General features: G+C 36.4%; 2 protein-coding genes and 1 long non-coding RNA gene across 5 annotated transcripts in view; 1 reads left to right on the plus strand and 2 right to left on the minus strand.

Annotated features, from left to right (window-relative positions):
• Positions 1-26655, minus strand: part of LOC129748741 (thioester-containing protein 1 allele R1-like) — a 160300-nt gene that overhangs the window by 98102 nt on the left and 35543 nt on the right. The window lies entirely within an intron of this gene.
• On the plus strand, positions 103-2292 carry LOC129748744 (uncharacterized). 3 transcript variants are annotated; one of them, XR_008737802.1, is made up of 4 exons: positions 103-217; positions 316-379; positions 440-967; positions 1032-2292. XR_008737802.1 is itself a non-coding variant. In XM_055743472.1 (3 exons), exons 2-3 carry the CDS (start codon positions 450-452, stop codon positions 1105-1107), a joined length of 594 nt encoding a protein of 197 aa, XP_055599447.1. In that variant the 5' UTR covers positions 225-379; positions 440-449; the 3' UTR covers positions 1108-2292. The 3 variants fall into 3 exon arrangements, 1 of the variants encoding a protein (XP_055599447.1); XR_008737803.1 differs by having other exon boundaries at positions 103-209; XM_055743472.1 differs by lacking the exon at positions 103-217 and having other exon boundaries at positions 225-379.
• LOC129748745 (uncharacterized) lies at positions 1681-3262 on the minus strand. The gene is made up of 4 exons (XR_008737804.1): positions 2987-3262; positions 2522-2786; positions 1976-2440; positions 1681-1917 (listed from the first exon to the last, which is right to left on the minus strand). It is a non-coding gene; the product is annotated as an uncharacterized LOC129748745 (long non-coding RNA).

The following is a 26655-nucleotide window of genomic DNA, read 5'->3' on the forward strand; positions in this document are numbered from 1 at the left end:
CGGTCCAATCTACAAAATGACGCGCAATGCATTTGATTTCTTGCGACTTGCTACAGCCGTATGTGAGATAGTGTGTGTAGGAGTTAGTATAGTGACTGTGTACAGGGCTTTTAAATCTAGGGGTGGTGTAAAATGCCAAATAGCCCTATCAGCCATGCTGTGACATTGTTTACAAAAAAAGAAGGCATCAAAGTGCATGAAGCACGCAGGTATCACGGTATTAGAATATTGAGTGACTGAATAATATCATTTCAGGAACAGTATTTAAAATTTGTTTTGATGTTTTATATCCATCTATTTTATTCCCCTTAATAGTTTATTTCCTCTATATTACTGAAAACTAAGCGCACCGAGGTCGACAACGGCGCAAGCGATGAAGGTAAGTTGAAAACTGTTTTGTTTAGCAAAATCATTATTTTTTTTTTCTATTCCCGTAAAGCTCGCAGTAGATGCGAAAAAACAACTCCACCATCCGGCCGGACAAACACCGGGGCAGTTCCAGCGCCAAACGAGGTGGACAGAAAGAACCACGAAATCACATCATCAACAGAAGCAGCAGTATATTTAATTTGACGGATAAAACATCACTCTTCCAGTTCCTCAGTCACGATTGCGGCAACACCACAAGTCAAAACATTCTGGAGGCCGGCGGAAGAGCCAACACCACAGCAGCAGCCACTACTTCAATCATCACCACAAGAAACGATCCAGTAGCAGCGGCCAGTTCAGTACCAGCCACAAGGTGTCACATTTTGTTTCTCCCACGGAGGAAGCGTTCTAGGTGCGAAAGTGGCTCAGGTGACGGAGTGACGGAAAAAGGCGGCGGAAACAGGGTGGATACGATGGTAACCCTCGTGTTTAAATTATGGACAGTACGTTCACACGGCCATCACACAAGGCTCCGAAAACGATTCTCCAAAATCGGAATCCAACTTGCATCTTGTAAAGAGAATTCCGATGCCCTGCTGTAAGTATCATGATTTATTTTAACTTCGCTTCAATACCGTAATATTTTTTTATATTTAAAACAGTGTCGGATCTCTTAACACAAAATTTGGCGGCAGAGATACGTTTCCCGGTTGTTCAACAATCAGCAGGAACATTTAAGCAGAGTGTCCAGCTATCGGAACCGCTGGGATGTAATCTGTTCGGAATTGGGTTTCTCCAGGAACAGAAGAGTTATTTTCTTAGGAAACACTCGGCCAAGCTGTATCTGAAGTGTTCGTATGATTCCTAAACAGAACTCGAATATTCGTTCCATGAGGTCATAATTTTTACTGCTGGCCGCGGTGAAAATGAGTTTTTTTTATCACACATCACACTTAATCTTTTCTCCTGTGAACGGGACGATCGATTCCGTCCTGTATTTTCAACAGCTGAAATTACAGGACGATTTCCGGATAGAAAAAGTGTACAGGAAAACAACTGTCAAATTTTCCTGTAGTCTCGAAACGGTGTTCTCCTATGATATAAATTTTGAAAATTTAAGACGGGTTTCTCCCGAAATTCGTAAGAAATTTTAAATTCCATCCTCCTAGTCCCTTTCTTTCAAATCAATCAAAAATTCTAGTTTCAAATGAAAAGATGAGTTTAATATAAAAAACGAATAATTTATGCATACATACATATTTCACTTATCATTTAAACACTAAAGTATACTGTGTAAATCATAGTCGACGGTCAAACTAGCCAAAGGTCGGTGGTGATTTGGTTGATGATGATTGAGCCCTTGATTACCAGTTGGAGAGCACCTCTACTCTGGCATCCTGACCTGCGTTTGTCTAGTTTTTTTTTGCGGGATTTTCATCCCGTAGAATGGGTTTCCCCTGACTGTCTGGCCGATAGGTTTGCCGGTAATGTTTGCTTCACTTTTCTGCAACACATCGTCAATCACCATGCGAAAGCCGTAGGTTTAGCCTAAATTGAAAAATGTGCGTCAAAATAAATACTATAAAATATTCTCATCAAAACTTACGAAATATTTTTAATCCACTCAATCCGCACCCGCATCGGTTTCCTCCTTCGAAGCATGTTGCGCAGCGTGTAGAACTTAAACTCGAACCAGGTTGATTTAAGGGACCGTAGAGCTACGAATTTGTTTCGTGTATGTGCTGTGCTGTCGAAAAAAACATCAATTTCATCGAGACATACAAAAATATCATCTAATTTTAGCAAGAATGATTCAGTCAACTTACTTCTAGCACCATTTTCTCTTCTGAGGAATAGCCCTTCGATTTTAGAGGCCTCAGAATAAGCTGTTGTGTTACAGTAGCGCATCCGTCACACGTAATTTCCTGGATTTCTCGGTAGTGGTAGAACATATTCACAACTGGTATAACCTATCCCTGCTGCTGTTGTTTGCTGATAATTTCCTGGGTTCGAATGAATTCTATTTGTACTCCTGTTGTTTTCGTTTCTGACACTTCCGAACTGACTGAAACTAAACAAGAATGTAAATTGAAGTTTGCACTGATTAAACTTCAATAAAATCAAGTGAAGTATGATAGCACTTTTATTTTACCTTTTGTATGACTTTTTCTGTTACAGATTATCCGGCTGGATGTTCGAGAATTCGTATAAAATTTCCTTCGAATAGCCAACTGGGGGTTACACTTCTGCTGCAGTTTGTTATTGTTGTCATTTATCAACTGCTCCTAGGGCGCACTTGTTTGGGACTGTTGTTGAAACTACCAGGAAGCCGGTGGTGATGCGCTTCCGAATTCAAGCCCCTTTGCATCCGGCACTTCGGTACTTCGGTTGTTTATTTTTTGTCGCACAAATATTACCTTTGGAAAACCAAAATTAAATTATTTTTAATTTCTGCAGAAGCGAATATAATATTTATGTACACAGCAGAAGTTCGTATGGCGATATGAAAAATTATTATTGGGCGATGTGAAAAATAAAACAGTGCCCGCCGATTGGTCCGATGTTCTGCTAGTTCGATTCGTCCAGCTGGAAACGACCACTTGGGCCATATACTTACCTCGATATTAATATTCGTCGTCGACAGATTACGAAGACGGCATTACGGGGTAGAAAAATAGCCACTGTTGTTTGTTGTAAAAAAACAAAATGATTTAAATCGAGTTGATGGTGACGTCATATAAAACACCACTACCAAAGCACGACTGTTTCGTCATACTTTTCATTGATTTTCTTTGACACAAAACGTAAACAATGTAATAGGCTGTCAAAATTTTGCCTTCCGTGCCCACTTCTTCACCGCGCTTACTTTGTGTCAAAGTTGTTCCACCCCTAGATTTAACAGCCCTGGACTGTGTATTCATAATTATACCAGATATTGATCAAGACCAAGTTGTATCTAAATCCTATATCGCACAATCTCACCCCCTGCTTTTATGCACTTGATATGTATGCAAATTGGAAAAAGTGTCCTCTGTGACAGTTGCTAGAATAAGTAGTAGATAATCCATTTGGATAATGGATTTGTTGCACTGGCCATCATTAGAGCTAAGCGAACATGTCAACGAATCTCGCTTTTAGGATTCGTAAGAGCACCTGTTTCCGTGGTCCAAACAGCCGGTTCAGACCCAAAATCAATAGTCCCGTGGTCCATTATACCAGTTTCAACAGAACTTTTTTTAGAGCCGGTATAAGAATTGGTCCAAAACTGATAAGATTTGGACCTAATTCGACGCAGTTTCGAACAATCGACCAGTTACACGAGTAGGGTTTTCAATTTTTTCAATGGATTGGAACCGATTTCGTTGGTCCAATTCTTGTTTAAATTAAACCCAAGAATACTTCATTTGCTCCATTTGTTTTATTTTATTATTTATTAAGTCTTTGCCTGCCGTCGTAAAGACCGAGTATTAAAACCTACCTACCTAAGGGTCCAGCGCCGATTGACCGGCGCATAGGGCTGAGATAAAAGATCTCCACTGCTGGCGATCCGGAGCCAGCGTCTTCACTTGCTGCCAGACAAGGTTCTCGTCAACTGTGTGGATTTCAGCGGCTAGACTTCGCCGCCACGAGCTTTTGGGCCTGCCTCTTCTTCGATGCCCATCTGGATTCCAGTCAAGCGCCTCTCTGCAAATCTCGTTTTCTTCTCTTCGCAGCGTGTGCCCAATCCATCTCCACTCACGTTCCCGAATCTCGATTTCTAGCGCCTTTTGATGAAGTTCAACGTTTGAGATCCAGTTGCCAGGCTACCAAGCGCGGATGATGTTCCGCAGGCAGCGATTCACAAAAACTTGCAGTTTTCGCGTCGTCACCGCATATGTGCACCTAGTTTCACACCCGTACAGCAATACGGATTTGACGTTTGAGTTGAAGATTCGGATTTTAGTTCGTAGAAAGATCTGGCGTGAGCGCCAGATGTTTCGGAGACTCGCAAACGCAAATCGGGCTTTTCTGATCCGGGTTTCGATGTCCTTCTTGGTACCACCATCAGGCGTAATCTGGCTACCAAGATACTGGAAGCACTCCACTGTCTCAACCTGTTGTCCAGCTACCACGAAATTGGAACGATTTTCTGTATTGATTTCCATCGACTTGGTCTTTCCGACATTGATTTTGAGACCTGCTGCCTTGGAGCTTTCGGTGAGGTCGTCGAGTTTGCTCTGCATGTCTTGTTGTGTTTGGGCGAGCAAAACAATATCGTCTGCCAGGTCAAGGTCGTTCAGTTGCTCCATGGTTGAAGGATTCCACGACAATCCTCGGTTTGGTTTACAGTCAATCGATCCAGTCAAGATCTCATCCATTACGATGAGAAAAAGCAGCGGTGACAAAATACATCCTTGTCTCACTCCAGCAGTTACCGGGATTGGTTGGGACAAGACACCGTCGTGCAAGACCTTGCACGAAAATGCCTCGTACTGTGCTTCGATGACATGGACTAGTTTCTCTGGGACCCCTCGTCGTCTAAGAGCAGCCCAGATGTTTTCGTGGTTCAGTCGGTCAAATGCTTTTTCGAAATCAACGAACACCAGCAGAAGAGAGTCCTGGAATTCGTTGATTTGTTCCAGTATGATTCGTAGCGTTGTGATGTGGTCCACACATGATCGTCCGGATCGGAATCCAGCTTGTTGCCGTCGGAGTGTAGCGTCGATTTTCTCCTGGATCCTGTTCAGGATCACTTTGCAGAGTGCTTTGAGGGTTGTACAGATCAAAGTTATGCCACGCCAGTTACCGCACTCTGTTAGGTCTCCTTTCTTTGGGACCTTTACGAGGATACCCTGCATCCAGTCGGCCGGGAATGTTGCAGTATCCCAAATGTCAGCGAAAAGACGGTGCAACATTTGTGCTGACAAGGCAGGGTCGGCTTTGAGCATTTCAGCAGGAATGCAATCGATTCCAGGTGCTTTGTTGGATATCATGTCCTTGATTGCCGCTTCTATTTCAGCCAGCGAGAGCGCTTCCGAGTTGACGCCAATAATGCGACTTACTGTGGGCGCCTCGAGCTGCGGGTTCCGTTGGCCATTGCTATTTGTAACTCGGAAAAGTTGATCAAAATGCTCAGTCCAACGCTTGAGCTGATCTGTTCGATCTGTCAGCAGCGGACCTGCTCGGTTTTTCAGCGGCATTCTTGCATTAGTCCTTGCACCACTAAGGCGGCGAGAAATATCATATAATAATCGGATATCTCTAATGGCGGCGGCTCTTTCTCCCTCTTCGGCTAGGGAGTTTGTCCAGGCTCTCTTGTCTCGTCTACAAGCTCGTTTAACTGCCTTTTCCAGCTCCGCATGTCGTAAGCGGGCGGCTGCTTTGGCTGACCCGGTACATGCCTGCTCAATTCCGACTTTCGCCTTTCTCCGATCATCGATCATCCTCCAGGTTTCATCCGACATCCATTCACTTCGTCTTCCACAAACTTTACCGAGAGTACCATGGCTCGTCGTGATAAAGGCATTCTTGATTCCACACCACTGTTTTTCGACTGTTCCGTCTGTCGGCAGCTCCGAGGCTCGGGATTCTAGCTGTTCAACGTATGCCCTTTTCACCTCTGGATTCTCCAACCGGCGGACGTCGTATCGACTACCCGACTTTCTCCTCGCGCCGTTGGACACGCGCAACTCTCAGTCGTATCTCGCCAAGGACGAGGTGATGGTCAGATGCAATGTCTGCGCTTCGTTTGTTGCGGACATCAAGAAGGCTCCTTCTCCATTTTCGACTGATGCAGATGTGGTCAATTTGATTTTCTGTTCGGCCATCTCGGGAGACCCAAGTGACCTTATGTGCTGGTCGATGGGGGAAGAGCGATCCACCGATCACCATGTTGTTGTTGCCACAAAATTCTACAAACAGCTCTCCGTTTTCGCTCATCTGTCCTAGGCCATGGCGCCCCATGATGCGCTCAAGGTCTTGATTGTCGGAGCCAATCTTTGCGTTGAAGTCGCCTAAGTGGATTTGAATGTCACCCTTCGGAATTCTCTCAACCACGCTGGCTGTTCAGTTGACTGTAAAACTACTCTTTCTCCTGCAAGTCGCCAACGTCAGTTGGCGCATAACACTGGACCATTGTAAGGTTTCTAACCCGTGTTCTAAATCTGGCTACGATTATTCTTTCGTTTATCGGTTCCCATCTTATGAGGGCCGCATGGGCCTGCGGGCTTAACAGGAAACCAACTCCTCGTTCCCGAGTAGCATGTTCTCCTCGTATGCCAGAGTAAAGCAGCACTTGCCAAGACTGTGTCTTGTGTTCTCCAGTGTTAGGCCAACGGACTTCGCTCAGTCCCAATATCTCAAGCTTGAGGCGGCTAGTTTCTCTAGCAAGTTGAGCCAGCTTTCCTGGCTGGGCAAGGTCAAAACATTCCAATTCTAGTCCGTGTTTTCATGCTAAAAGTCGTTGCCAAAGTTCCAATTCGGTTATTGTATTGAAATTGTATTGAAATGTTATGTTTAAATTAAAATTATGTTAAAGCACTTTTAAGCTAGGGAACGCCACGGATTGCACATTTAAACATTAATTTGGATACATTGAAGTCAAACAAGACCTGACAACATCGATTAAGCGGGTCCAAGAACTGTTCTGCTTCTAGATAGCCAGAAGGTGGTTGGTTGCGCAAACGGCAAACTGGGGAGTGCAAACTCAAGCTTTGGAGCAACTGTGGACCGTCAACAGTGTTTGTCAGGATATCGTATACAAATATTCTTTGCAAATATGTTCTTCTTTGACTCAGAGACGATATAGTCAGAAGAGCACATCTTTGTGGGAAGTCCCACGGAAAAACAGCAGAGGATTGAAATTGGCCGGTAGTTCTCCACACGATGAGCATTTGACAAGTAACTTTGAAGAAATTTGCATATTGATCCAGAATCTGAAACCAGCTGTTACAGTTTTAGTTGAAACTCACTTGACTGAAGACTCAAATTCAAATTCTTTGAACATAAGTGGTTACACTACGATACATTGTTTCTCTCATTCAAGGCATACTGGAGGAGTCTCAATGTGTGTTCGGAACATTTACAAAACCGTCATTTTGCTTAATGCTGACGTAGAAATGAATTGGATTTTGGCAGCAAAACTGAATGATGGAAAGATACAAATAGTCGTTGGAGGAATTTACCATTCACCGAGCGCAAGTAATCTTCGCTTCCTGGATATTCTTGAGAAGCATTGGCTTAAGGAAACAGTTGAAGAAGAAATCGATAACATTTTTGTGGCGATTTTAATATGAATTTCAATAAAGAAGCAGAGTGCATAGACTTGAAACGTGTTATGGAGGCATATGGTTTTCGACAAATTGTCACTGCGGACACCCGTATAACGGTTTCCAGCAGTATTAGAATAGACTTGATTTTCACAAATGTGGACAGAGCTAAAGCGACTATCACTCCAGATTATCGCGTATCAGACCATGAGTAAATAAAAATATTTGCGGGGTTAAGACCTGAAGCTGTCATACCCGAAACACATGAAATCATTAATGACTGGAGTCAGTATAAAAGTAACAAATTACGTCAACTTCTTGAGGCAGGCTTGCCAACCCTGAGATGCGCAGACTTTAATGAGCTGGTAAGACGTTTCGATTTATTGTTAAAAATAGTGTTAATGCACTAGTAAAGCAGAAAAGTGTTCGCCAAACATCGGTACTAAATGGTACTGGTTCGGGTACTAATTGCTACTGCTAGTCTTAGTGAGATAAAAAAAACGAAAAGATAAGCTTTATAAACAGTTTTAAAGAACTAAATGAGAAAGAAGTTGGCGTAATTATGAAGTTGTAAGAAACTAATACTCGCGTAAAATAAAAGAAGCGAAAACCAATCTATTCCAGATGAGCTAGAGAGAAACAAAAATAATGGAAAGTTATTATGGAAGTCGATAAAACGACTAATGAATCCGAGAGGCGCCAAATCTGACTCGATCTCGTTAAGCGGTATTGAAATTACAGATGAATCTGAAATTGCAGAGAAGTTTAATGACTTCTTTATCGATAGTGTCATGGAAATTCATGACAGTATTCTAGCAAGCTCTAATGGCTGCTTGAATCAGCTAACCTACAATGGCGGAGATTTTCGCACTTTTAACCATTAAATAGCCAACAGTTCTTTGAAATAGTGAACAATATGAAACCAACAGCGGGTATCGAAAATGTTTCTCTAAGAGTTTTTAAAGATTCTTTATCTGTACTAGCGAGTCCGTTACGAGGTGCTATAAACACAAGTCTTCAAACAGGAATAGTACCTGATACGTGGAAGTGTTCAACTGTAGTGCCTATAGAAAAACAGAAAAATGAACGAGAGGAAACGTTATTCCGTCCTATAAATATGTTGGAAATCCAAAAAAAAAAGTGCTAGAATTAGCAGTAAAAAAACAGTTTTTAAACTTTATTGAGTCCCAAGAAATACTTATTGCAGAGCAGTCTGGATTTAGGAAACAACATTCAACAGAAGCTGCTGTGAATTTGATACTTCGAAACTGGAAGATCAATATTGAAAATGGTAGCTTCACAATTGCTGTGTTTTTGGATTTCAAGAGAGCATTTGAAACGATTGATCGGTTATTGCTGATAGATGTACTAGTGAGAGTTGGTTTCAATGATACGGTTCTTAACTGGTTTAAGAATTATTTAGATAACAGAATGCAAAGAACAAAATTTGGTTCATCTTACTCGCGATACAGAGAAAATAACTTAGGTGTCCCACAAGGAAGTGTCTTGGGTCCATTGTTATTTATACTGTACATCAACGACATGAAACAATGCCTACAGTACGGTCGTCTTAAGCTATTTGCGGATGATTCAGTCTCCTACTGGAGTGGAAATGACTTAGAGCTTGTTATTCAAAAAGCAAATGCTGATTTGAAAAATATTGCAGATTTCCTAAAACAGAGAAAGTTGTGTCTGAATCTCAATGAAACCAACCGGATGATCATTGGCAACCGCAAAATTGGAGAGTGTTCAAACTTGTTGATTGATGGTTGTGCAATCGAAAGAGTACATCAAGTTAAATACTTAGGAGTACAGATAGATGAAAAGTTAATTTTATAGCCCACATTGACTACACTATAAAGAAGATTGCCATGAAATATGGAATACTTTGTCGGATAAGCAGATATATGACTATCTGGTCAATTTTATCTTCGTGAAATCAGTTATTATGCCACACTTTGATTATTGCGCTACAATATTGCTTCATGCATCAGACACGCAGACAAAGAGGCCGCAAAGAATACAAAACAAGATAATGCGAGTGGTAATACGATGCAACCGATATACTCCTAGTGCTCTTATACTTGATATGTTGCAATGGATGTTAGTAAAGCAGAGGATTGCTAACAACAGTATGATTTTTATCTACACAATGAAAAAAGGAATGTTACCATCCTATTTATTGGACGGTCTGCAGTACGGAGTTGACATACACGGATACAATACAAGGAGAGCCCGAGATTTCAGACTACCAAATACAAAAAAAAAGATGACCAAACGATCTGTGTTCTACAATGGACTGAAACTGTATAACAGCCTACCACGGAGCATCAAAGACAGTTCAAACTTGAATATTTTTAAGAAGCTGACAATAAATTACATAAAACATAAAATTTGAAACAAGGACTAATCCTAAATAGGATCATACAATAGTGATGAAGATCTGACGGAACATCAGATAGAAATTTGTACGGTGATGGACATACGCGGGAGTAAGACGAACAAGTCGTACAGAAATTGACAACATAAGTAAACAATACATATTATCCTAAGGATAAACTGTCCCTCCTTCTTCAAAAGATGCGTATGGGGTGGAGGAAGGACCCAAATGGGCCTGTGGGACCATCACAATTTCCAGACTTATGATTGGGACAAATTTAGGCAATTTTCAACGGCTAGGAAAAACTCCTTCTGATATCGATCGGTTGAAAATTAGACAAAGCGGTGTTGCAAGAGCAACGCCTATTCTCGAAACCAACGATAATGGAATACCTGGACCTTTCGATGGATCGAGCGTACTGAGAAAGTTTAACCTCCTGAACGGCTGATTCACTGATACTGCTCAAGGTCCAATGTATTTTCAAGGCGGCGACTGTGCATGAACTTCCAATAGCTGGATGGATCTTGCTTCACGTTGCGTTGGATGTTTGATATGTATCGTATAAAGGCAGTATTTCGGAGGGCTGAGTACCGTAAACTGAGGGAACTTTGATCAGCGGGGTAACTTTGATCAACATGAAATTTTTGCAGATAATCATCATTAACTAAGTGTACAGTAAAAATATTTGAAAACTGTTTACTACGTTTGGAAGCCTATGAATTGAGTTAGAAATAAGCTAAATTTGGTTTTATTAGGAGATTTTTAAATTACTTAAAATGTAATTTTAAAATCTTTAAATGTCTGGTTTTTTTAAGGCTCACCAACAAACATCTCACCTGATCAAATTTAAGCATTTAGGAGCAAATGGGTTGTTAAATGTGAAAGTTCAACTTTTCTCTTGGTTTAGGTTTAGTTTAAGTGTTATTTTTATGATCGTTTGATGATCATTTTTGGATATTAAAAAAAACGGTCATTTTCCTTGAAAAAGTCCGTAGAGAAAAAATGGCTAAAAAACCCTATCAAAAGGTTAAGTTTGAAGAAAAAAATAACATGGGAACAGTGTGAGAACTTAGGGAATTGCATGAAGGTAAAATTAATTTGTTTTTGAAGCCAAAAAGTATTGAGAAATGTTTATAATTTTTGCCCCTAAATGTATGCAGAACATTGTCCATCTTTTGAGTATATTTGTTTTTGAAAGGAAACGTTGAAAAACTCAATTGATTTGATCAATAAACTTAAAGATGTTGAGAAACGTAAAAACCAGAGTGATAAAAGTTATCCCGAAACTCGAAATCTGGTCTGGTTTTGCAACAAACATTCAATTATAACCACCAATGTCGTTTGAATTTACTGCAATCAATGATCATGTTTAATACTCCTTACCTCAGTAATTATTTTGAAGCTTTTAGGTATTACGAAAAAGCAATCCCTTCAAAAATATTCAAAAATGAATGAAACAAGTGATCAAAGTTCCCCCAGTTTACGGTACTCGACTTTTAAACGAGATTAGTTCGATTTGTTTTGTTAAGATATCTCTTAGAGGTAACGTTTCCGGGCTTTGCGAACTGAATTACGGCTTCTTTGAGGAACTAAGGAGGATAATTTGCAGTCAGAATCAATCGGAGAGGTTTTCATGCAGGAAGTGCAAAAGGGGAATTCAAGCAAACTGCGTCTTCATATTATTTCACAGTGAGATTTTCGTCCGAAATTCAGCAAGAGGGAAAATCAGAGCATAATGGCCACCTTGAGAAGGACGCATATTTCTCAGAGGACTGAACCAGCTGTCAAATCGCATACAAACGCACCGTACCAAATTTTTGGTACCAGAACGTCAGTGTGGTTCCCGAAATTAAACACTTCACCCCATAACAAACTTGAAATAGGGTAACATTTTGGTTGCCAAACTTATCTGTTGTTGGCATACTGCAGATTTTGAATCAATTTTAACAAGGATTATCCTGAAAACTCTGCATTTTGTGCCCAACCATAATTTATTAATGTTACCAAAGATCCCTTTGATTGACATTCCAGAGCCGCAGATATCATTTTAAGGATTATTAAAAAATTGCTTATGGTTAAAATTGTTGCAATGAAGACGGCCATGTTGCCCATATACGTGTTTCACTCGTTTCAATTTTCTTCTTCCTGCGAGTTTCTTGACTGAAAACTTGGTACGGAAATGTTTGCTTTCTTCAGCCCCTTGATATTTCTAGAGTTTGTTTTGATTGGGTCGTATGAATAAATACAAACAAACTAAAATTATTAACTGTAAAATATAAAAGTTGTATTCTATGTTTGGTAGAAACTTCGTTTAATTTGATCAATGAATAACTTCATCAAAATGATTTGAATTTAAGACATATAGGTAATGACTTTCTCATTTTTAAGTGCAATTTGGTTTTTGCTTCGTTTTTCTCTGCCGTGCATTGCCGTGCTGCATAAGGACGCAAAATAAACAGTTCGGCGTGGTGGTCTTACGACGTTATGCATCGTAGTGAAAAGTAGTTCGGTAAGAGTGGAAAATTTAAGGAAAAAGGACAGGCGATCTTGGTGAGACGCTGCAAATTGGTGTGAGGTGAGTACAATAAGCTTCCACTTTTCCATGTGTGAATAGCTAGTATTATTTTTGTCATTACAGAGGCAGCCGAAATAGTTGAATGTGATGGATGATTTATCGTACTCCTCGAACGGCCTGCGGCGCCTCAGGTTGAAACTATAAATCTCCAGGTGGATTGCAAATTGTTACTCCCAAAACCCGATAATTTCAGGTTTCCTTGGAAGGTAATTCCCGTGGATTGGATGGGCAGGATTATTGTCTGAAGCTTTTCTACAATCAACTCCGAATGAATTACTAAAGATTTGAGTTAATCAAATCAGTTTTTGGACTCAAACTTATCGACTGACCATAAAAACGTTTGCGCCAAATGAGAAATGCATTAAGTCGTAAGTACATCTTCATTGATAGGAACTTAATTTATGCCATTTCCAAATACAGTAGAATGTTCTGCGTCCAATTTTACGTTGCCTTGCACATTTCTAGACAAATTAGACCAGCATTCATAAAATGCGGAATGAAGAAGTGATTCAGAACTTTCACATCGATTTTCTCAAAACATGCCGAGTGGCTTATTCGACTTAGTCAAAACGAACTCTATATTTAACCACAGAAAACAGCTTTAATATGTAAGTCACAATTTTTTTTTGTTTAACTGGCTGAAACTCGAAAAAGGGGATAATTGTTTTATTTATTTATTTGGTGTTCCGTCTCACGACATATCCTGATGAACAATATTCCTCCAATTCACTCGGTCGATGGCAACCGTTCTCCAATTTCTCGGGCACCCCAAGTTCGCCAGATCACGCTCCACTTAGTCTAACCACCTCGCTCGTTGCGCTCCTGCTCGTCTCGTTCCTACCGGATTCGTAGCGAACACCTGTTTTGTAGGACAGTCGTCCGGCATTCTCGCAATATGTCCTGCCCAGCGTATCCGACCAGCTTTCACCACCTTCTGGATACTTAGTTTACCGTAGAGTCGTACGAGCTCGTGGTTCATTCTTCGCCTCCACACTCCATTTCACACTCCGCCGTCAAAGATGGTTCTTAACACTCGTCGCTCGAATACTCCGAGTGTACGCAGGTCCTCTTCGAGCAATATCCACGTCTCGTGCACGTAGAGAACAACCGGTCTAACAAGCGTCATCTACAGGTTACACTTCGTGCGAGGGCTTCTCCACCACAGTTGCTTGTAGAGTCCATAGTGCAAGCATGACTTCCGCTGATCATTCGCCGTCGGATCTCACGGCTGGTGTCATTGTCTACGGTTACCAGTGAGCCGAGATAGACAAGGTCCTCGACTAACTCCAGCTCGTCGATCGTGATCTTGTTATTACTGGACAAGCGGGTTCGGTCGGTCTCGGATTCGCAGGCCAGCATGTACTTCGTCTTGGACGTATTAATCATCAACCCAATCCTTCCTGCTTCGCGTTTCAGTTTGCGGTAGATCTCCACCACCGCCACAGATGATCTGCCGACTAAAGCAATGTCATCGGCAAAGCAGATAAGTTGACTGGATCTGTTGAAAATCGTGCCCCACATTTTGCCCACCGCTCGTCCAATAACACCTTCTAGCGCCACGTTGAACATCATGCAGGATAGACCATCGCCTTGTCGAAGCCCCTGCACAATTTGAATCAACTTGACAACTACCCGAAAACCGCACACAGCACTGCGTTCCATCCATCGTCGCCTTGACCAGTCTGATCAGCTTCCCGGAAAAGCCATTCTCGTCCATATTTTCCATAGCTCATCCCGGTCAATTGGTCGTATGCGGCTTTGAAGTCGATGAATAGATGGTGCGTAGGGACTTGGTGTTCACGGCATTTTCGAAAGATTTGCCGTAATGCGAAGATATGGTCCATCGTAGCTCGTCCCTCCATGAAGCCTTCCTGATGACTGTCGTACTTTTTTATAAACTTCCCGTAATTTTCTCACTCTTTCCACTTTCAATTTTGAAAACGAGATCACACTCGTCTTATTTCCGAAAAATTTGTCAAATGAATGACACCTTTTTTCAACATACACGCTAAGCTCCTTTGAATACCCATTCGATAAATTTAACCCATCTGACAGCATTACATCTGTTCAAGGTTCTTTATCATCACTAAATTAACTATCATCACCACATACATATGCTTAATCAGCGGAATGCGCTTATTTATATTTCTCCAGACAAATTCACAAACTATTGTAAAATTCGTGTATCAGCCTATAATCACTACATTACTACCCGCCTCTACTCTTCGACAATATTTATAAACATATGGAAAATACTACTATAAATTGTATTCAAAAAATTCATTGCAATTTTGTTTTACTTGTTGGTAGCATCACTACTCTATTTTTTTTCTATCTGAAACGTGTTTAAACAAATGAGATCCGCTATCAAATACAGTATCTTAAGAAATAGTTTGTCAATTATTTACTCTAACGGGATAATTCATTTGAATTCTAAGCCACTCTTTTATCGGATTAACAAAAAAATCAGTACATTGAATAAAGATAATTCTTATTTGCCTTTCTTAGCAAATTCAATAATTTTCTTTCATCTTTCGCTTTCCTTTTCCCTCCTTTTATTTCGTTATCAGTTTTTCTTATTCAATTGTTTTGTTCTTTCCAGTTTTTTTTGTTAATTTTTACATCTCTCTAATATCGCCAATTTTTTTTTTATCTATATGCTGCTTTTTTCATCTGTCTCCAGTAAATTCTGTTTTAAACCTTATTCCCATTCCGTAATAATTCCTTTATTCAATTACCAGTCGTCCTTTTCTTTCCTTTTTAACTCTTTTTTTTATATTTTTCCAGATGTCTTGGCTCTTAGCTTTTTTCTAAATTTATATATTTATTTTTTTATTTTTTTCTGTTCTGTTTATTTTTTCTCTCTGTATCTCCATGCATTTTTTTCTTAATCTGTTGTTCTACCTTTTTTTATATATTTATTTTTATTCGCTCTGATATCTCAACTCTTTTTTATTCTGCTTTGCAGTGTTTTTAAAATCACTCATTTAAGTGCATCTCTTTAAGTGCATAAAGCTTTAGCCAATTACTGTTCTGGGACTGGGCTTAAATAACAAACTGAAATCTGCTATTTTATGGGAATAACACAAAGATTATCCGAGAATTATCAGATAAATATTTGAGTTTCTCTACCGGTCAAAATAACACAGTAATCAATATCCGAGTCTACACTTTTACTTTTCTCTAATATTTTATTCGGTTTCTAACCCCTTCTTTCTTCTTCTCTGTTATCGTCACGATATTTTCTCTTTGGAATCTCATTCCAATTCAGTTAAATTTCTTACTCCAATTATCTGTTATCATTCTTCCATCCTCGTTGCCTTATAATTCTATTACTAGTTTTGTTTTTTTTTTACTTTTCTTCAGGTTAACTTTTTCTCTGATGTCTTCACTGTTTGATCTTAGCTTATATCTAGACATTTAATTTATTTTCATTATGCCTGAATAGAAATATTCGTAGTTTATCTTCTTTGTTATCTTTTCTCTATTCCTTATTCCTCAATAATCTGTACTTTTTTCCTTTCATTATCTTCAATATCGATTTTCTCTTCCTTCTTTGTCATTAAATTTCTCTCTTTTTAATTTCTTTTCTGATTTATAACACCTTTAATCAAATCTTATTTTCATTCGTCTTTCATTCAGTTTTGTTTTATTCCCATCTCTTCTTTGTTGTTTTTTTTATCCGTGTCTGTTTACCATTTCGTTTTTTTTTCTCTTCGAAACCAAGTAACGGAATAAATAATAAATTATCCAAAAACTATCCGGAAGATTTCACAAGGTTTCATGTTTTTTCAATAAGACAAAGTAACTCGGTAGCTAATACAAGAGTCTTTTATCAAAATTACTCGAAAACAAACCAAGTCTCCGATCGGAACATCCGAGTCTTTCATCGGGACAACCGAGTCTTTCATCGAAACATCCGAGTCTTTCATCGGAACATCCGAGTTTTTCATCGGAACATCCGAGTCTTTCATCGGAACATCCGAGTCTTTCATCGGGACAACCGAGTCTTTCATCGGAACATCCGAGTCTTTCATCGGAACATCCGAGTCTTTCATCGGGACAACCGAGTCTTTCATCGGAACATCCGAGTCTTTCATCGGAATATCCGAATCTTTCATCGGAACATCCGAGTCTTTCATCGGAACAAAAAACAATCTCTCTTTGTAACATTCCTTTTGAAGCAAAAAATCCTCTTAGAATCCGAGTCTTTTGGTCGGTTTTCCGAAAACTTCGATTTTGTTTTTCGATTCTTTCATCGAAATCACAATAAAACAACCGAGTCTTTCATCGGTACATCATCTTACAAATTGAAAATTCTTTTGAAGTCCGAGTCTTTCATTGGAGAAACAACTGATCCGAATCTTTCATCGGAATATGCAAGAATGTTTTATTATGCACTACATTTTCCTGAACGTAGCACACATACACTTACCAACTGCGCCATTGTCGTACTTTTTTTATAAACTTCCCGTAATTTTCTCACTCTTTCCACTTTCAATTTTGAAAACGAGATCACACGCGTCTTATTTCCGAAAAATTCGTCAAATGAATGACAGCTTTTTTCAACATACACGCTAAGCTCCTTTGAATACCCATTCGATAAATTTAACCCATCTGACAGCATTACATCTGTTCAAGGTTCTTTATCATCACTAAATTAACTATCATCACCACATACATATGCTTAATCAGCGGAATGCGGTTATTTATATTTCTCCAGACAAATTCACAAACTATTGTAAAATTCGTGTATCAGCCTATAATCACTACAATGACTTCCCACAAATCTGTTTGCTTGTGGCGTTAGGCGATGGAGTAGGATTCGGGACAGCACTTTGTAAGCGACATTTAGGGCGGTAATCGCTCGGTAGTTCCCACAGTTCTATTTTTCGCCATTCGGAACTCTTCTGCTGTCGGTGATTTTCCACATTTCGACGGGTGCCTCTTTGGACTACTGCCGCTCGGGCGGTATTCTCTTAGTCCATCACCCTCCTACACTCCTCGTCGAACCAGTCGTTCCGTCAAGTACGTTCCACATGACCGATAACGTTCTCCACAGCACTGTTGATGGCTGTTTAGATGGTATCCCAACAGTCATTGAGAGGGGCTTCGTCAAGCTCGCCCTCTGCCGGCAGCGCTGCTTCGAGCGATTGCGCGTAGTCTGCCGCGACTTCAGGTTGCTCAGTCATGCGATATTTAACCGAGGCGGGCGTCGGTTTCGTATGTTGTTCACTACGGAGAGTTTTAGGCGCATCTTTACCATCACCAGATAATGATCTAACTCAATGTTGGTGCCTCGACCGGATCTGACGTCGATAATGTCCGAGAAGTGCGGGCTGTCTATCAGAACGTGGTCGATCTGTGATTGCGTTTGGTACGGTGACCTCCAGGTGCACTTGTGTGTGTAACCAGTGCGTTAGTTTACCGTTGAGTGTAGTGAGAATCACAGTTTAAATTGCGAAAAAACACCATCATGATTCAAGGAGGTGCTTTGGGGAGGAACGGAGAATGACCACTCCAAGATACCGAACGCGTGGAGGCAGCGTGATTAGGTCAACAGAGCGCTAGTCGACACCAGGTGGAGCTGAAGGACGCGTCATGGTAACGGTAACGCTAACGCATCGGAGCGTAACAGGACATGATGGGAGGACTTATAGGACGGACCCAGAATGTCTTTGACCGGAGTACGGGGTCACTCACACACTGACATGACACTTAGAACAAAAGTTTGACCAATTTCTGGCTAATTATTTTTGATAAATTTTGCAGGTTTGCAATACCGACGTTAGGTATTGCGAACCTACAAAATATGGTAAAAAAAAGCCCTGGAGGCAAAATATACCAGTTTAGCCCGATTTTATTGTAGAAATTGCCTTTTTTGAAAGTTGGATGGCACTTTCTAACTGGGATAGTGTTTCTTCAAATCGATCGATGCGCACTCTGGAATCGATATTGCGTACTATTGGGAAAATTATCCAACAAACGAAATCGAGTGTACAGTGAGTGTGGTCAGTGCTCCAGCTGTGCGTAGAATTCGTCTTTGTCGTCACCGGTACTTCCGAGGTGAGGGCTGTGCGCGTTGATGATGCTGATGTTGACGAACCGGCCCTTGATCCTCAAACGGCACATCCGTAGGTTGATCGGCATCCACCCGATCACGCGCTTTTGCATCTTTCACATCACTATAAAAGCTGTAGAAACCTTGTGTTAAGCCAGAGATCCGAGGTTCGAATCCCGCCACCCTAATATCTAGGTTAAGGAAATTTCGTATGTAAAATGAGCACAAATACTACGAAATGAAACAATGTAACAAGAAAACGGAAATTATATACTCTACGGAGTATAAATGATTGTAAACTATACGGAGTATAAACGGATACCGCTGGTCATATAGTCTCTGTAACTGGACCATGATAGGAGCTCGTCGATTAGGCAATTCCGAGTCTTGCTTAAAATAGCATCGGCGAGTAGAACAAGAAGAAGAAGAAGACTCCAGGGTTTGAGAAATTCAAAAAATGACCGCAAATCTGATGAGTTTCTGAAGCCAAGCCTTGTCAAGGCTAGCAGTTTTCAAATTATTTACAGTGGTTCGAGCTACCACATATTGTGGGTACTAATTAAAGTTATGAACAACACTGAAACATTGTAATATTTTTAATGGTAATCTCTACTATTTATATGTAACTTAAACAATAATATTCGATATCTGGTTGCACTGTAGGGTTGAAGGAGCTTATTATGTCTATTAATCCTCTACCAACAATGATAAAAAAAAAATCAATAAATCTGAAAAGGTATCTCTCGTTCAAACACTCCTTTCACTCCATGAGCTGCAGCAGCATTGCAAAATAAGAATATATCATTTTGAGAATCTATAAGAGAGAAACGAGAATATTTCCATAAAATCAACTACAAACTTATTGAATCTACTTGTACGAAGGTTTCCATGTTGAGCAGTGCAAGTCCGCCTATCGTCATTTCAACGGAGTTTTGAGATTTATGTAAAACGATCGCAAGCATTTTTTGTTCCTCCACCGGAAGATCGTACCATTTGGTATCGTAAATGGCAACTTTGACTTGATCGTTCTGTGAAACAACAGAAAAAATTGTTTTAAGATTTTCGTCTGACTTATTGCTTATTCTTTACCTTGATTGTAAGAGCTGCTCCCAAAATACAGAATTGCATTAGCTGCCATACGGCCCCAAAAGAGAAAACCAGCTGGGCTATATTTTTCGTCATATAGAATACGTAGAAAACCGTTGTACCGTCCACAACGGAGGTTAAAATTTGAAGAAAAACCAGTGATTTGTGAGATTCATCCATATTTTCTTCGTACCTGGAAAAAAAAGAATCTCATAATTGAAAAGCATTTTGATTTTTAAAATACGTGATCGTACGTTATCATTTCTTTATGCATTATACAAATGAATTGAACTCTTCTGTGAAGAACATTTTTGTTCATCGGCATATCAGTAATTGCCACATCGAGCTGTTTCAATTCATTTTTAAAAACATCAGCTACCCCAAGGATTTGAAGCACAACAAATATAATATTCAAATCAGCCGCCAAAAGCCCCCACACCCCCTGATGAATTATTAGAAAATGAAAAATTGAAATGAAAAGACATCCTGCTACAGTTTCAGTATCAACTCCGGGTAACTTTAAGGGAAGAACCAATATAATTTTTTGATATCGGATCAAAAAATACAAAGGGATGAGACAAACGCTGTATCCAACGGCGAGATAAACGATTTCACTGATGTTTGCGATAAAATGAATCAATCCTACACACTTGGCTAACGAAGTGTTATTCGCTGGGTTGTGGATGTTTCGATTGTACAAGTTTCTCAAGTTTTGAACGTTATTTCTGAGGTACGAAACGTTTTTAACTGAATGGTACAGTTTCAGAATCCCTTGAATAAACAGTCCCATGTATGGACACAGTTCAAACACTTGCGTCCAAGATCCCCAAAAGCTGAAGAAAGTGTAACTAAAACTTATAACACTCAAAAGTACTGCAAAGGCTAATCTCAGAGATCTCCAATTTAGCTTGAACTTTGGATCCAAAAGGTCCATTCCTACTTTAGAACTCGAATCACGAATATAATCGATAACATCATCGAACATCTCGATGCACTGTCGATCGATTTTCGAATCTTTATTCAAAAACCAAAGTCGTTGAACTATGCGGAGCCGAATTACGTGTATCATGATGGTCTGTTGTCTCGATTTTGAATCTAATCCTGTAACGAACGGAGCACCAATGATGTTTCTTGTCATTCGCGCGAAAGTCCAAGAAACGGATTGGAGATTGGAACGATTAACATTTTACACGAAAAGCTTAAACTGTTTCATGAGAAAGTCATACCAAATAGCGAAAAAAAGAGAGTGTGAGAAGCAGGAAATTATTTTTAGAAAAAAAACTTGCTACCGGTTAAAAGTAAACAAAGAAGCTGCAGGAATCCCTCCGAGAGCTGCCAACATAATGAAAAATGCAATATAGTTCTCAGTAACAACAAAGCAATTAAAAACGTGGAGTATGGTAGACTGATTGTGTAATTATGCCACTTTACGGCGAATAGCGAGTTTGATATGAAATCCATGTTATTTTTAGTAAAAAAAAACAAGTGTATTGATTAAAGATTAGTCTTTCCTACAGATAAAATGTAATGGACAAAAACTGAGTATTTCAATGAATTAAATCAGTTAAAAAGAAAACTGGTATAGATTGGTCTCATAGTGCAATGTATGTTTCTTTCTCCTGTTTATTATCTACAATTATCCTCAAGAAAAGTACTTTTTTATAAACTAACGAAGGGAGAAAAATATGCTTTAACTGTCAAAATTGATAACAATGACAAAAATGACAAAAATGAAAAAAATGACAAAAATGACAAAAATGACAAAAATGACAAAAATGACAAAAATGACAAAAATGACAAAAATGACAAAAATGACAAAAATGACAAAAATGACAAAAATGACAAAACTGACAAAAATGACAAAAATGACAAAAATGACAAAAATGACAAAAATGACAAAAATGACAAAAATGACAAAAATGACAAAAATGACAAAAATGACAAAAATGACAAAAATGACAAAAATGACAAAAATGATAAAAATGACAAAAATTACAAAAATGACAAAAATGACAAAAATGACAAAAATGACAAAAATGACAAAAATGACAAAAATGACAAAAATGACAAAAATGACAAAAATGACAAAAATGACAAAAATGACAAAAATGACAAAAATGACAAAAATGACAAAAATGACAAAAATGACAAAAATGACAAAAATGACAAAAATGACAAAAATGACAAAAATGACAAAAATGACAAAAATGACAAAAATGACAAAAATGACAAAAATGACAAAAATGACAAAAATGACAAAAATGACAAAAATGACAAAAATGACAAAAATGACAAAAATGACAAAAATGACAAAAATGACAAAAATGACAAAAATGACAAAAATGACAAAAATGACAAAAATGACAAAAATGACAAAAATGACAAAAATGACAAAAATGACAAAAATGACAAAAATGACAAAAATGACAAAAATGACAAAAATGACAAAAATGACAAAAATGACAAAAATGACAAAAATGACAAAAATGACAAAAATGACAAAAATGACAAAAATGACAAAAATGACAAAAATGACAAAAATGACAAAAATGACAAAAATGACAAAAATGACAAAAATGACAAAAATGACAAAAATGACAAAAATGACAAAAATGACAAAAATGACAAAAATGACAAAAATGACAAAAATGACAAAAATGACAAAAATGACAAAAATGACAAAAAATGACAAAAATGACAAAAATGACAAAAATGACAAAAATGACAAAAATGACAAAAATGACAAAAATGACAAAAATGACAAAAATGACAAAAATGACAAAAATGACAAAAATGACAAAAATGACAAAAATGACAAAAATGACAAAAATGACAAAAATGACAAAAATGACAAAAATGACAAAAATGACAAAAATGACAAAAATGACAAAAATGACAAAAATGACAAAAATGACAAAAATGACAAAAATGACAAAAATGACAAAAATGACAAAAATGACAAAAATGACAAAAATGACAAAAATGACAAAAATGACAAAAATGACAAAAATGACAAAAATGACAAAAATGACAAAAATGACAAAAATGACAAAAATGACAAAAATGACAAAAATGACAAAAATGACAAAAATGACAAAAATGACAAAAATGACAAAAATGACAAAAATGACAAAAATGACAAAAATGACAAAAATGACAAAAATGACAAAAATGACAAAAATGACAAAAATGACAAAAATGACAAAAATGACAAAAATGACAAAAATGACAAAAATGACAAAAATGACAAAAATGACAAAAATGACAAAAATGACAAAAATGACAAAAATGACAAAAATGACAAAAATGACAAAAATGACAAAAATGACAAAAATGACAAAAATGACAAAAATGACAAAAATGACAAAAATGACAAAAATGACAAAAATGACAAAAATGACAAAAATGACAAAAATGACAAAAATGACAAAAATGACAAAAATGACAAAAATGACAAAAATGACAAAAATGACAAAAATGACAAAAATGACAAAAATGACAAAAATGACAAAAATGACAAAAATGACAAAAATGACAAAAATGACAAAAATGACAAAAATGACAAAAATGACAAAAATGACAAAAATGACAAAAATGACAAAAATGACAAAAATGACAAAAATGACAAAAATGACAAAAATGACAAAAATGACAAAAATGACAAAAATGACAAAAATGACAAAAATGACAAAAATGACAAAAATGACAAAAATGACAAAAATGACAAAAATGACAAAAATGACAAAAATGACAAAAATGACAAAAATGACAAAATGACAAAAATGACAAAAATGACAAAAATGACAAAAATGACAAAAATGAAAAATGACAAAAATGACAAAAATGACAAAAATGACAAAAATGACAAAAATGACAAAAATGACAAAAATGACAAAAATGACAAAAATGACAAAAATGACAAAAATGACAAAATGACAAAAATGACAAAAATGACAAAAATGACAAAAATGACAAAAATGACAAAAATGACAAAAATGACAAAAATGACAAAAATGACAAAAATGACAAAAATGACAAAAATGACAAAAATGACAAAAATGACAAAAATGACAAAAATGACAAAAATGACAAAAATGACAAAAATGACAAAAATGACAAAAATGACAAAAATGACAAAAATGACAAAAATGACAAAAATGACAAAAATGACAAAAATGACAAAAATGACAAAAATGACAAAAATGACAAAAATGACAAAAATGACAAAAATGACAAAAATGACAAAAATGACAAAATGACAAAAATGACAAAATGACAAAAATGACAAAAATGACAAAAATGACAAAAATGACAAAAATGACAAATGACAAAATGACAAAAAATGACAAAATGACAAAAATGACAAAAATGACAAAAATGACAAAAATGACAAAAATGACAAAAATGACAAAATGACAAAATGACAAAAATGACAAAAATGACAAAAATGACAAAAAATGACAAAAATGACAAAAATGACAAAAATGACAAAAATGACAAAAATGACAAAAATGACAAAAATGACAAAAATGACAAAAATGACAAAAATGACAAAATGACAAAAATGACAAAAATGACAAAAATGACAAAAATGACAAAAATGACAAAAATGACAAAAATGACAAAAATGACAAAAATGACAAAAATGACAAAAATGACAAAAATGACAAAAATGACAAACAATGACAAAAATGACAAAAATGACAAAAATGACAAAAATGACAAAAATGACAAAAATGACAAAAATGACAAAATGACAAAAATGACAAAAATGACAAAAATGACAAAATGACAAAAATGACAAAAATGACAAAAATGACAAAATACAAAATGACAAAAATGACAAAAATGACAAAATGACAAAAATGACAAAAATGACAAAAATGACAAAAATGACAAAAATGACAAAAATGACAAAAATGACAAAAATGACAAAAATGACAAAAATGACAAAAATGACAAAATGACAAAAAATGACAAAAATGACAAAAATGACAAAAATGACAAAAATGACAAAAATGACAAAAATGACAAAAATGACAAAAATGACAAAAATGACAAAAATGACAAAAATGACAAAAATGACAAAAATGACAAAAATGACAAAAATGACAAAAAAAATGACAAAATGACAAAAATGACAAAAATGACAAAAATGACAAAAATGACAAAAATGACAAAAATGACAAAAATGACAAAAATGACAAAAATGACAAAAATGACAAAAATGACAAAAATGACAAAAATGACAAAAATGACAAAAATGACAAAAATGACAAAAATGACAAAAATGACAAAATGACAAAAATGACAAAAATGACACAAAAATGACCAAAAATGACAAAAATGACAAAAATGACAAAAATGACAAAAAGACAAAATGACAAAAAATGACAAAAATGAACAACAAATGACAACAATGACAAAAAATGACAAAAATGACAAAAATGACAAAATGACAAAAATGACAAAAAGACAAAAATGACAAAAATGACAAAAATGACAAAAATGACAAAATGACAAAATGACAAAAATGACAAAAATGACAAAAATGACAAAAATGACAAAAATGACAAAAATGACAAAAATGACAAAAATGACAAAAAATGACAAAAATGACAAAAATGACAAACAATGACAAAAATGACAAAAATGACAAAAATGACAAAAATGACAAAATGACAAAAATGACAAAAATGACAAAAATGACAAAAATGACAAAAATGACAAAAATGACAAAAATGACAAAAATGACAAAAATGACAAAAATGACAAACAATGACAAAAATGACAAAAATGACAAAAATGACAAAAATGACAAAAATGACAAAAATGACAAAAATGACAAAAATGACAAAAATGACAAAAATGACAAAAAATGACAAAAATGACAAAAATGACAAAAATGACAAAAATGACAAAAATGACAAAAATGACAAAAAATGACAAAAATGACAAAAATGACAAAAATGACAAAAATGACAAAAATGACAAAAATGACAAAAATGACAAAAATGACAAAAATGACAAAAATGACAAAAATGACAAAAATGACAAAAATGACAAAAATGACAAAAAATGACAAAAATGACAAAAATGACAAAAATGACAAAATGACAAAAATGACAAAAATGACAAAAATGACAAAAATGACAAAAATGACAAAAATGACAAAAATGACAAAAATGACAAAAATGACACAAATGACAAAAATGACAAAAATGACAAAAATGACAAACATGACAAAAATGACAAAAATGACAAAAATGACAAAAATGACAAAAATGACAAAAATGACAAAAATGACAAAAATGACAAAAATGACAAAAATGACAAAAATAACAAAAATGACAAAATGACAAAATGACAAAATGACAAAATGACAAAAATGACAAAAATGACAAAAATGACAAAAATGACAAAAATGACAAAAATGACAAAAATGACAAAAATGACAAAATGACAAAAATGACAAAAATGACAAAAATGACAAAATGACAAAAATGACAAAAATGACAAAAATGACAAAAATGACAAAAATGACAAAAATGACAAAAATGACAAAAATACAAAAATGACAAAAATGACAAAAATGACAAAAATGACAAAAATGACAAAAATGACAAAAATGACAAACAATGACAAAAATGACAAAAAATGACAAAAAATGACAAAAAATGACAAAAAATGACAAAAATGACAAAAATGACAAAAATGACAAAAATGACAAAAATGACAAAAATGACAAAAATGACAAAAATGACAACAAAATGACAAAAATGACAAAAATGACAAAAAATGACAAAAACTGACAAAAATTACAAAAATGACAAAAATTACAAAACATGACAAAAATTAAAAAAATGACAAAAATGACAAAAATGACAAAACATGACAAAAATGACAAAAATGACAGAAATGACAAAAATGACAAAAA

This window comes from Uranotaenia lowii, chromosome 2, assembly GCF_029784155.1.
Source record: "Uranotaenia lowii strain MFRU-FL chromosome 2, ASM2978415v1, whole genome shotgun sequence".
In the NCBI taxonomy this organism is placed as follows: Eukaryota; Metazoa; Arthropoda; class Insecta; order Diptera; family Culicidae; genus Uranotaenia; species Uranotaenia lowii.